Consider the following 12,834-nt stretch of genomic DNA (forward strand, 5'->3'; position numbering starts at 1 on the left):
AAGATCTAAGATGACCATATACTGCCTTCCCGCATTCACTGCCTTCCCTCATTCACGAGTCATTATTGTGGGACAATTATGTACCATACCAGTACTCCATGAGAAGCAGAAATGTTATGAACTGACTTGGTAGACCCATAGAAATATGAGCTAAAATCTTATAAAATCCATAATTCAAGGCTATAATCAGAGTATATAATTTCCTCTAAATTAGTGAGATATAGATACTGAGCAGTCAGCTAAACTTGGCTTTTTTTTTTGTCTTTCTAGGGCCGAACCTGTGGCATAAGGAGGTTCCCAGGCTAGGGGTAGAAGTGGAGCTGCAGCTGCTGGCCTATACCACAGCCAAAGCAGCACAGGATATGAGCAACATCTGCGACCTACACCACAGCTCACAGCAGCGCCAGATCCTTAACCCACTTAGTGGGGTCAAGGATCGAACTTTGGTCATTATGGGAAGCTAGTCAGATTTGTTTCTGCTGAGCCACGAAGGGAACTCCTAAACTTGCTTAATTACTAGGCCGGATGATTAATACCACAAACCAACCCTACGTATTCATATCGAGGATTTGAATATGTGCCTCAAAAATTATATTAAATGTTACAGACCTCAATTGAATTGGTCAACACTATATAAACACCAAATTGTGCATGTCAAAGAGTCTATTGCATCATGAAAGAATGAGTATAAAGATTCACTTTTTAATCAAAGTACCGAAGGTGTGGGAGTAAATTTTTTTTTTTTATGAGGAGAGAAAATTTAGAAAATCTAAAGTGACCTATGGAGTAGTTCGAACAACTTTTTTTTTTTTTTTTTTTTTTTTTTGTCTTTTTGCTATTTCTTGGGCCGCTCCCGCGGCATATGGAGGTCCCCAGGCTAGGGGTCGAATCGGAGCTGTAGCCACCGGCCTACGCCAGAGCTACAGCAACGTGGGACCCGAGCTGCGTTTGCAACCTACACCACAGCTCACAGCAACGCCGGATCCTTAACCCACTGAACAAGGCCAGGGACCGAACCTGCAACCTCATGGTTCCTGGTTGGATTCGTTAACCAATGCACCACGACGGAAACTCCTGAACAACTTTTAAATTAAACAATATTTTATGCCTTTAAGATTTTGAGGTTAATGTCAGGATTTAGATCGATATTAACAAAATCAAATTCTTACCAGATCCTTCTGTTTCAAAAGAACCTTTAACTGCTAGATTAGTTTCACCTGCTAAGATGATATTGGGATTGGTTTCCACATGCTGACTTGAAATGCTTTGTGATATATTTTTATTATTCTTTGTTCTACCTGTTAAAAATAGAACAGGGAAGCAATTACTTAAATGACCAAAGTAAATTAAGCATCAATAATACAGCTGACAGTGGTCAAGCAAATATTAAAGTTTGGTTTTAATTATAGTCCTTTGCAGATTTTTAACATGCTGTCTTGTATATCATTGACAAGTGTGTTATCCACTAGACCAGGAGTTCTTAAACCTTTAGCCTGTATCAGAATCATCTGGAGGGGCCAAGAATTTGCAATTTTAATATGTTCTCAGATAATGCTGATTTGCTAGTTTGGAAACTATACTTTGAGAACCACTGCACTAGGCCATAAGACTGAGGGCAATGTCCAAATATTTTTTTTTTTTTAATCATCAAACAGTGTTTAGTAAAACATATGCATAGTAATAGACCTCAACACAGTTTTTTCGACTGTCAACCGACAGTGCCCCCCTCCTCCGCCAGAAAAACTGTTCTCTATTTTTATGGCTAAAGTTTCTTTAAGAAAAAAATTGAAACAAAGACAACCAAAAACTCTTTCACGTCTATCAAACATTTGCTTTAATGAAAATAGGAATTTTTTTCAGGTGCTCTGGGAAATGTTGTTTCACTCTGTTTAAATCACCAAAGAAATAACAGAAACATTTTTCTCTGAACTGCCTTGAAAGAAATGGTCTCCTTACCATAGTCAAATAGATCAAAGAGTGCTTGAAATGCTGGATCTGATTCTGTCTGTTCCAATATATCCTGTATAACTTCTTCAGACATGTGGATTTCATTCTGAAAAAAAAAGAAAGTGATGCTGATTGAATTACTAGGGTTTAATATAAGCAAATAATTAAAGAACATGTGATTTCTTTTTCATCTTTTTGGCTGCACCTGAGGCACCTGCAAGTTCCAGAGCCTGGATCAAACCTGAGCCATAGCAGTGACAACACTGAGTCCTTAACTGCTAGGCTACCAGGGAACTCCTCTGATTTTTTTTTCTCTTTTGTCTTTTTAGGGCCACACCCTTGGCATATGAGGTCCCCAGGGTAGGGGTCTAATTGGAGCTACAGGTGCTGGCCTACGCCAGAGCCATAGCAACACCAGATACGAGCCGCATCTGCAACCTATACCATAGCTCATGACAACGCCAGATCCTTAACCCACTGAGCAAGGACAGGGATCCACCTGGCAACCTCATGGTTCCTAGTCGGATTAATTTCTGCTGCGCCATGACGGGAACTCCTGATTTTTTTTTTTTTCTACCTTATGTAGTATTCCCTTCTAAGAAAACTTCTTCTAACCCTATGTTCATTTAAAACAAATTCGAACAAGGAGACTAGAAAACAGAAAGTGAATGCTTCCTAATTCCACTTATTAGAATTAATCATTTTTTGGTGGATTATTTCCAAATGTTAAAATGAACGTAGGAACTATACCTGTATATAAATACAAAATAAAACCATGCAATAATGTTTTTCATTACTTGACATACAGCATTAAGTTTAAGGTGTACAGCACAATGACTTGAGGTATACGTATTATGAAATGATTACCAAAATAAGTTTAGTTAATATCTATCATCTCACAGATTTTTAAAAAACGAGAAAAAGGAAACTTTTTTTTTCCTATGAGACCTCTTAGATGTACTCTCTTAACTTTCAAATACAGTTGACCCTTGACCAACACAAGTTTGAACTTTGCAGGTTCACTTACATGCAGAATTTTTTCAATAAAGACATACTTTAGTACTATAAGATCTGAGGTTGGTTGAATCTGCACTTGTGGAACTGGGTATAGAGGGCTGACTCTAAAGTTACAAGTGGATCTTTGACTTCAAATGGGGTCAGCATCCCTAACTGAATTATTCAAATGTCAACTGTATACCATAGAGTGGTATTAACTATATTCATGTCATACTTTGCATCCCTTGTTTACCTTATAACTGGAAGTCTGTACCTTTTGACCACCTTCGTCCAACTTCTCCACCTTTGATCTCTTTTTCTATGAGTTTGATTTTATAATATTCTTTAAACCTGATTTCTTTACATTAGTTTGTCTTACACAGCTTTCTAGGTCTTCTAATATAAATGTCTCACTCCTCTCATCTGTCTGTTTTGGTCTGTTCATTGTTTTTTAAAAAAATTCTGGTCACATCCACGGCATATGGAAGTTCCCAGGTGGGGATCGAATCTGAGCTGCAGTTGTGACCTACATCATAGCTGTGGTAATGCTGAATCCTTAACCACTGCGCCAGGCCGGGGATTGAACTCGTGCTGCCACAGAGACAACATAGGATTCTTAACCCGCTGCACCACAGCAGGAATTCCTGGTCTCTTCATTATAAATACTTCCTTTAGGCCTAGTGGTGGTTTAGTGCCTGGTGGACTTGGCATTGTCCCTGCTGGGGCTCAGGTTCGATCCCTAGCCTGGGAACATCTGCATGTCACAAGTGTGGCAAAAAAATTGATAAATTAAAAAAATACTGTCTTTAAAAATAAAATAAAATAAATTCCTTATACTTTTTTTTTTTTTTCCCCTTTTTATGGCCACACCTGAGGTATACAGAAGTTCCCAGGCTAGGGGGTGAATCAGAGCTGCAGCTTGAGGCCTAAGCCACAGCAACACTGGATACAAGTTGCTTCTTCCACCTATGCTGCAGCTTGTGGCAACTCTGAATCCTTAACTTATTGAGCAAGGCCAGGGATCAAACCTGCATCCTCAGAGAGACAGTGTCGGGTTCTTAACCTGCTAAGCCACAACAGGTACTCCCCTATACTTTTTTTTTAATAGATATAAAACTAAATGTTTAACCTACTATCCTTTTTAAAGCAAAGGAATCCTTTTGTTTATATAACTATGCCACATTTAGCCAACTCCCATTTTGTTCACTTGCTTTTTTCCTAATTTTCAGTCATGGTAAATAATATAGTGAAAAATCTTCATCCAGGCATCTGTTCATTCCTCGGGATAAATTCTTATCAGTGGAATTACTAGGTCAAACAATATATACAGTCAAAATTTTGGAAAGAAGGCTTCCTGAGAAGTTGTTCTGTGGCACATAACAATGTACATGGTCTTATCAGTCATGGGCAATATCGATTTTTAAGCATTATATTCTAATACATAAAAGTAGGCTGTTGTCTTAATTTGTATTTCTTTATTACTGAATTAATAAATTTCCATGGATATGAACATCTAAGCTTTTCTGGAGGTTAATATGATTTAAATGGGATGACAAGCTTTTCAAATGTGTTATAGTGAATCTCAAAGGAAAAGTGATAGAATAATTTTGGCTAGAACATTGGATTTTAAAGAAGTTTCAGTACATTCTGGCTAGGGGTATTCATTTATTCTACTTTTAATAGTTGAATATTTAAAAATTCTCAATTTCAGTTATCTGTAAACACTTCTGCAATGCTATTTGGTGAAGCATACAATTAGATCCCAAGGGATAGGAAATTCATGTGTTGCAAGAGTAATGTGGAAGAGGTCCTACTGTGGCTCAGTGGTAACGAACCCAACTAGTCTCTATGAAGGTTTGATCCCTGGCCTTGCTCAATGGGTCAAACATGCGGTGTTGCTGTGAGCTGTTGTAGTCCAGCAGCTACAGCTCTGATTCAGTCCCTAGCCTGGAAACTTCCATATGCTGCGGGCGTGGCTCTTAAAAAAAAAAAAAAAAAAAAAAAAAAAACAAAGGAGGTAAAACGGAAGTCTGATGAAGTGAGAAAAACATGGATTTTTAAAGAAAAACTTGAAGTTAAAGAACCAGTTAACTTTGACTATGAAGATGTACAGGGAGTTCCCGTCGTGGCGCAGTGGTTAACGAATCCGACTAGGAACCATGAGGTTGCGGGTTCGGTCCCTGCCCTTGCTCAGTGGGTTAACGATCCGGCGTTGCTGTGAGCTGTGGTGTAGGTTGCAGACGCGGCTCGGATCCCGAGTTGCTGTGGCTCTGGCATAGGCCGGTGGCTACAGCTCCGATTCGACTCCTAGCCTGGGAACCTCCATATGCTGCGGGAGCGGCCCAAGAAATAGCAACAACAACAACAAAAGACAAAAAAAAAAAAGACAAAAAAAAAAAAGAAAAAATGAAGATGTACAGAGAACATCATTAATTCTTAAAGAAATGTGATTTAGGAGAAGGCCATGAATTTGCACAAATATTTCTATATCCATGAAGCTGAAAATTTACAGTAATACAAATAATATCGAGTCAACAAATGTTAAACGATGAGGTAGTGCATACCCTCTATAAAGGTTATTATTGAAGAAACATGCTTTTCTAGTAAACTTCTCATTTCATGCTGAACTTTAAAAATTAGAATTGAGGAGTTCCTGTTGTGGCACAGTGGAAACGAATACAACTAGGAACCATGAGGTTGCGGGGTTTGATCCCTGGCCTCGTTCAGTGGGTTAAGGATCCAGCATTGCTGTGAGCTGTGGTGTAGGTTGCAGATGCAGCTCAGATCTGGCATTGTGGCTCAGCAACAACAGCTCTGAATGGATCCCTAGCCAGGGAACCTCCATATGCTATGGGTGCAGCCCTAAAAAGACAAAAAAAAGACAAAAAAAAAAAAAAAATTAGAATTGAAAGAATCCTGAAATACCTCTTCCACAGTTACTTGGTGGTCTGCCTTTTAACTGTCTATAATAATGCTTTTAACAAGCAGATATTCTGAATTTTAAGGAAGCCTTTTAAAAACTGCTACAGTTAATGATTTGTATAGCTTAAGAAATCTTGTCTACCCTCAAGATTACAAAGACTTGTAAATTTTGTTTTTTGGTCTTTTTGTCTTTTAGGGCCATAGCCTTGGCATAAGGAGGGTCCCAGGCTGGAGGTCCAATTGGAACTGCAGCCGCCAGCCTACACCACAGCCACAGCAACGCCAGGTCCAAGCTGCTACTGCAACTTATACCATAGCTCACAGCAATGCTGGATCCTTAACCCAACGAGCAAGGCCAGGTATCAAACCTGCGTCCTCATAGATGCTAGCTGGGTTTGCTAACCCCTGAGCCATGACAGGAACTCCAGATTGTAAATATTTTTAAAATTCCCATTTTAGCTATTTGTACAACTGACTGTTTACTTCTCAGTGAAGCTGACGTATTTATTACTATTCCACTGGGTATTACGCCTTGCTGTTCTTTTGAAGTTATTGAAATCTGAATTTAACTTTTCCCAAATATACAATACCATGAACAAACATGAACAAAGGGTAGTGTCTTCACTTTCTTAGAATCTCTCAGTGTCTAACAGAGTTCCCTGTTTATGTTAAGCACCTGCTGTATTTGTGGAGAAAATATAAGGAGTTGAAGCTTATAAAAATTTAGAACATGGGATATGTCGAACATTAAAATAGGAAAAGCTTTTTAAAGAAGACTGCTAAATAACTTACAGGCTGCTTTCAAAAACTTGTCATATTTTGTAAAATAAACTGAACTTCACTATGGGAAAATGTATCAAATTTTTTTTTTTTTTTTTAAAGTACTCTGAAAGAATAAAAAGGAAAGAAAAAAAAAAAAAAACTCAGTGGTCATACACAGAATTCATCATCTGAAAGAAAACTGCTACCATGATTCAATTATAACAAATTCACTTTGTGGACATGGCAACAAAAATAATTACATCGTTTGAGTCCAAGTAAAAGGACATGCAAAAGCCACAATCTCAGCTGCCCTTCAAAAAGGATACTTGGGAGTTCCCGTCATGGCACAGTGGTTAACGAATCCGACTAGGAACCATGAGGTTGCGGGTTCGATCCCTGCCCTTGCTCAGTAGGTTAAAGATCCGGCATTGCCATGAGCTGTGGTGTAGATTGCAGACGTGGCTCGGATCCTGTGTTGCTGTGGCTCTGGTGTAGGCTGGCAGCTACAGCTCTGATTAGACCCCTAGCCTGGGAACCTCCATATGCCACGGGAGCGGCCCAAGAAATGGCAAAAAGACAAAAAAACACAAACAAAAAGCCCAAAAAAGGATACTTGTATATGGGCAAATCCTAAAGCCTCTATCTTCCTCTCTGAGCAGTAAATCTCACAATTATTCATTTAGTTAGTAACCTTTCTTTTTAAAAGTGTCTTGTTCATTTTATTTTGTTAAATATTACTTGGATTCATCATGTATCTTTAGCATTTCATTGGTTTTTCACACTTTTATACAGTTTGTAGCAGCACAGAAGAAATGTAATTTATTTTATATACACTGTCCACTGTTGTTGTTTAACTGAACAAGAAGATACCCACTAATGAATCTTTAATTATTAAACACTAAGAAACCCATGACTGATTGTTGAATGGATATAGGAAAAGTGTTTACTGTTATCTGGAAGAATTAGTTACTAGATGGGTTAGGGATGTCTTATTAATTTTACCATTTAAATAATGCCATTTTAATATATGTAAATCAAACTATCATACCATATGCCTTAAACTTAATACAGTCACGTATATCAATTATTTTCCAATTAAACTGGAAAAAATAATGCAATTTTGACTGATAACTTGAAAATTCAAAAACTCGGAGTTCCCGCCTTGGCTCAGTGGTTAACGAATCCAACTAGGAACCATGAGGTTTCGGGTTTGATCCCTGCCCTTGATCAGTGGGTTAAGGATCCAGCATTGCCGTGAGCTGTGGTGTAGGTCGCAGACGCGGCCCGGATCCCACATTGCTGTGGCTGTAGTGTAGGCCGGTGGCTACAGCTCCGACTTCGACCCCTAGCCTGGGAACCTCCATATGCCTCAGGAGTGGCCCAAGAAATAGCAGAAAGACCAAAAAAAAAAAAAAAAAAAAAAAAAAAAGGAAAAAAAAAAGAAAAATTCAGTAATGCATTTTCGGGAACAGATTACATTTGGATAATGAAGAAAATCTATATCTTAAATTGTTTAAAATAATTTTATTTAAAAAATTTATTTTTTCTTTTTAGGGCTGCACCTGTACAATATGGACATTCCAGGAGAGGGGTCAAATTGGAGTTACAGCTGCCAGCCTATGCCATAGCAACAGCAAGCAACATGAGATCCGAGCCATGTCTGCAACCTACACCACAGCTCAAGCCAATGCTGGTTCTTTAACCCACTGAGCAAGGCCAGGGATCAAACCTATATCCTCATGGATACTAGTTGGGTTCATAACCTGCTGAGCCACAACAGGAACTCCCTAAAACCATTTATACATCAATCTGCTAGTAATGGTTTTGAAATGAAACCAGAATACCATCAGTTTTAACTGTATATATACATATATAACACACACAAACACACACACACCCTCTTACCCACCTGAGTAAATATAATACCCCCCTCACCCACCTGAAGTCCTAGGAGTTCATCAATTGAAGTTTCTGGTTCAGTAGGGTTGCTATCTGTTTGCTTAGGTACTTGAGCAATACTACTGTCACTGTAATAACAGAAAAGAAAATTTTTAGCATAGTTCTCAATTAGGCAAAAACAATTAGGCATTTTAAGCACAAATAACTTACCTAGTCAAAAATTTATTAATGTTTTCCGCAAGCTTTTCTTGAAGAGATTTGTTGCTTAATATCTTTTCTCGTGCATTTTCAATAACCATTTGCTGGAAAAGAAAGTCAATATTAGCAAAAGGATAGGACAGAGTATTATTTATTTAAAAAGACTCAATGGAAGCTGGATAGTTTTAATAAATCTAGGCAGAAATTCAAACATTATAGTGGTTCCCTCCATATAAACACCTGACTACAACAAGTAAATCATTTATAAGTATTTTCACAGATCCGTCACTAACTCTTTCTTCACTCATTGCAGAAGACAGTTACAAACTGTTTAGTTTCTTTTTTTGGGGGGAGGGGGCACACCCGAGGCATATGGAAGTTCCCAGGCTATGGGTGAAATCAGAGCTGTAGCCGCTGGCCTATGCCAGATCCGAGTGTGTGTGTGACACACCACAGCTCACAGCAACGCCAGATCCTTAACCTACTAAGCAAGGCCAAGGTCTGAACCCCTAGTCCTCATGGATACTAGTCAGGTTCCGCTGAACCACAACAGAAATCCCAAAGTCTTTAGTTTTTCATACAAGTTTTTTTAAAAATGAAATTTGACTCGAGTAAAAATGTGTTATTTCACTGGATAATCTAGCAACAATGTATTTACAGTTTCCTAAACATATGGTTGTTTCTTCCCTTCTTTCCCTTCCTCCTTCCCTCTTTCTTTTTTGCTTTTTAGGGCTGCACCTGTGGCAGGTGAGGTTCCCAGGCTAGGGGTCGAATCAGAGCTATAGCTGCTGGCCTATGCCGCAGCCACAGCAATGTGGGATCTAAGCCATGTCTGCGACCTACACAACAGCTCACGGCAACACTGGATCCTTAACCCACTGAGGGAGGCCAGGGATAGAACTTGAATCTTCATGGATCCTAGTCAGGTTCCCTAACGCTGAGCCATGAAGGGAACTCCCATATTGCTGTTTCTTACTTGGTGCATTTGCATAGTCTATCAATTCTGAATGAAGCCTCTCCTACTGTTAAATTTCACTACCGTCTATCTCAAGGTAATTCTACTGTAGTCTTATATATAAACATATTTGGGTAAATATCAGTAGTTACAGATTCAAGAATATCTTAAGTTGCAAAGTTTGGTAAGTCACTTACTTTCTCTACCGCAAATGCATTTGGATCCTGGAAATTCCGTATTGTTGAATGAGGTCCAGACAAAGTAATACTTTTCCTTTGAGATTCACTGAAACACATTTTAAAAGCTTGTCTTTTAAGTAGTATGAAAACAAATTCAATGATATTTACATATAAAGACAAATCTTAAAATCATGGTGGCACAGATGTTTTCTCTATTTGTGGTAGAAACAAAGGGCATTATTGTTGAAAAGCTTTAAGAGACTTGAATTAAGTAATGAATTTGAGGTCTGGTTTATTACTTATTAGCTACACAGTCTGTAGCAAGGTACCCCTGACTCACTTTATAGGATGATAAAACCAACTGCATTATTGGGTTTATGAAAGAATTCAATGAAAATAAAGTATATATAAAGACTTTATAAAAAAGGTCAAGATGCCTATCAATATTAGCTATTATTATAGTAGTTTTTATTATTTTATGTGGTTGAGTGACAAATTTTACCATGTAGGAGTCTGAGGTCAGCCTTGAATCAAAGACAACCAAAAATAAAAATTCCAACAAAAATACCCAAGGCATGGGAATTGAGAAATCAGAAACTACATTTTAAACTACTATCTCTCCCAGAAATATCCTTCAAACAGAGACAGAGGTTAAAGAAGACAGAAAGAACTTCTCTCAAAAAATATCCCTGAAAAGATTTTTATCAATCAATTCAGGACTTTAAATATGTGTTTGTAGGCCTTAAAACATGTTGATATTATTTACATTTGTTTAAAAAATGCTCATGTAAAAAAATCTGAGTTAACATCAATTTTAAGATATATTATTTTATATCACTACAGAGAAAAACATATATCCAATGAAACAGTGATTTCATTGATTATAGAATACATCCTGATTTCAGGGAGGTTATACTCTGAGAAAAAAAAAAAGTTTTTTGAAATGGATATAACAGCAAATAGTCCAAAGAACTTAATCCAATCTTGTAATTATATTCACAATGTAAACATCCTGGTATAGTTTCTTTTAAGGCTGTTGAAAACCTGTCCTTTTAAAAAGCATTTACCTGGCAATTCTTCTAAAAGATGACTAAATTGCAGATACAGAGACTATTAAAAGCTCTAAGAGGAGTTCCCGTTGTGGTTCAGTGGTAATGAACCTGATTAGGGTCCACGAGGATTTGGATAGGATTCGGGTTCGATCAGTGTTGATTAAGGATTTAGCATTGCTGTGACCTGTGGTTTCGGTCTCAGATGCAGCTTGGATCCCACACTGCTGTAGCTGTGGCGTAGGCTGGCAGCTGCATCTCCAATTTGACCCCTAGTATGGGAACTTCCATATGCCACAAGTGCGGATCTAAAAAGACAAAAAAACAAAACAAAACAAAAAAACAAAAAAAAAATTTACCTTTTGCGTCTACCAGGAGACATTAAACTGGCATGAGTTTTCCTTTCCTGAGTACCAGGAATGATATTTAAAGCCTCTCCAGCTGTATTTCAAGAAAACAAGAAGTAAAGTCAAGGAAACTCAATAGTTTTCTAAACATGAATTAATGGAATAAGTAGCAGTATGGAGTGATTATTATTTTATATTAAATTCAGTATACACTGAGAGCCAACTATATGCAAGGCATTATAGAAGATATTAAGATGAACAAAATATAGTTCTCATGACCTCATGGCTTAAGGATTTACGATAAAATACAAAGTACAGTATATAGAATATTATCTCAAAAAAAAAATAATAACATGGCAGAACATTGCCATGAATTCTAAGAAGAGTTGTAAGAAGTATAAATTAAATGTACTGGGTAAGTGTTTTTACTCAGAGGTGCTGAAGAGGTTGGAGAAAGATGGAAATGAGGGAGAACGTAATGAATGGCAGTACCTTTTACTTCCAAAGAAGAGAAAAAAAAGACTAAGAACCGAGATAGGTGACCCCTCAACTCTAATCCCAACTCTGTTGTTAAATAGCCTTTTGTCCTTTAGTATCATATGTTTGTAATAATTTCAAGTATCCAAGAAGTAAGAAATACCAATGATATCTGAGTTTCTCCCTAGCTGTAAGATTCAGCCAGAATACGTAAAATTTTAAACATATAGAGATGAAGCTTAACTGGAAAAACATTCTTCATTCCAGCAGGACAGACTAACATGAGCAAAGATAAGGTGGTACAGTATAACATGCATTCCATTTAAAATCAAATAACAAGGTCTTTTCTTAATGTAGAATTAGAAGAATGAGAAGAGAATTAGAAGAGTTCAAGGTTGGACTTCAGTTAGAACAGATATAAGAAGAATCCTATATTAAAATCTCAGATTTAATGACATGCAAATATATATATATTTGGCCACACCTCCTACATGCAGAAGTCTCTGGGTCAGGGATTGAACCTGTGCCACAGCAGTGACCTGAGCCACAGCAGTGACAATGCTAGATTGTTAACCAGCTGAGCTACCAGGAAACTCCAATAATATGCTTATTTAATGGCAAATTTATCTAAAGTCTGTTCTGCAATGAACATGCGGGCGCACGTGCCTCTTTTAAGTAGAGTTTTGTCCGGATAGATGCCCAAGAGTGGGATTGTGGGGTCATATGGAAGTTCTATGTATAGATTTCTAAGGTATCTCCAAACTGTTCTCCATAGTGGCTGTACCAGTTTACATTCCCACCAAAAGTGCAGGAGGGTTCCCTTTTCTCCACAGCCCCTCCAGCACTTGTTATTTGTCGATTTATTAATGATGGCCATTCTGACTGGTGTGAGGTGATATCTCATGGTAGTTTTGATTTGCATTTCTCTTATAATCAGCGATACTGAGCATTTTTCATGTGTTTGTTGGCCATCTGTATATTTTCTTTGGAGAAATGTCTATTCAGGTCTTTTGCCCATTTTTCCATTGCTTGATTGGGTTTTTTGCTGTTGGGTTGTATAAGTTGTTTATATATTCTAGAGATTAAGCCCTTGTCAGTTGCAT

General features: G+C 37.7%; 1 protein-coding gene across 8 annotated transcripts in view; it reads right to left on the reverse strand.

Moving 5' to 3' along the window:
- NPAT (nuclear protein, coactivator of histone transcription) overlaps positions 1-12,834 on the reverse strand; it is a 65,761-nt gene that overhangs the window by 13,661 nt on the left and 39,266 nt on the right. For all 8 annotated transcript variants that reach the window (XR_014815178.1, XR_014815177.1, XR_014815176.1 and 5 more), the window contains 6 exons: positions 11,267-11,348; positions 9,877-9,964; positions 8,737-8,828; positions 8,567-8,654; positions 1,957-2,053; positions 1,170-1,298 (listed from right to left, as the gene is read on the reverse strand). Coding sequence is in view for 5 of the 8 variants with exons in the window: in XM_084975949.1 (XP_084832075.1) it covers positions 1,170-1,298; positions 1,957-2,053; positions 8,567-8,654; positions 8,737-8,828; positions 9,877-9,964; positions 11,267-11,348 (576 nt within the window). In the remaining 3 variants the exon portion in view is untranslated. The remainder of the gene's footprint in view (positions 1-1,169; positions 1,299-1,956; positions 2,054-8,566; positions 8,655-8,736; positions 8,829-9,876; positions 9,965-11,266; positions 11,349-12,834) is intronic.

The sequence above is a fragment of the Sus scrofa genome, chromosome 9 (genome assembly GCF_054392235.1).
Source record: "Sus scrofa isolate SSC_HxYL_T2T_F1_AM1 chromosome 9, Sscrofa_HxYL_maternal_Yorkshire_Landrace_v2.0, whole genome shotgun sequence".
Classification (NCBI taxonomy): domain Eukaryota; kingdom Metazoa; phylum Chordata; class Mammalia; order Artiodactyla; family Suidae; genus Sus; species Sus scrofa.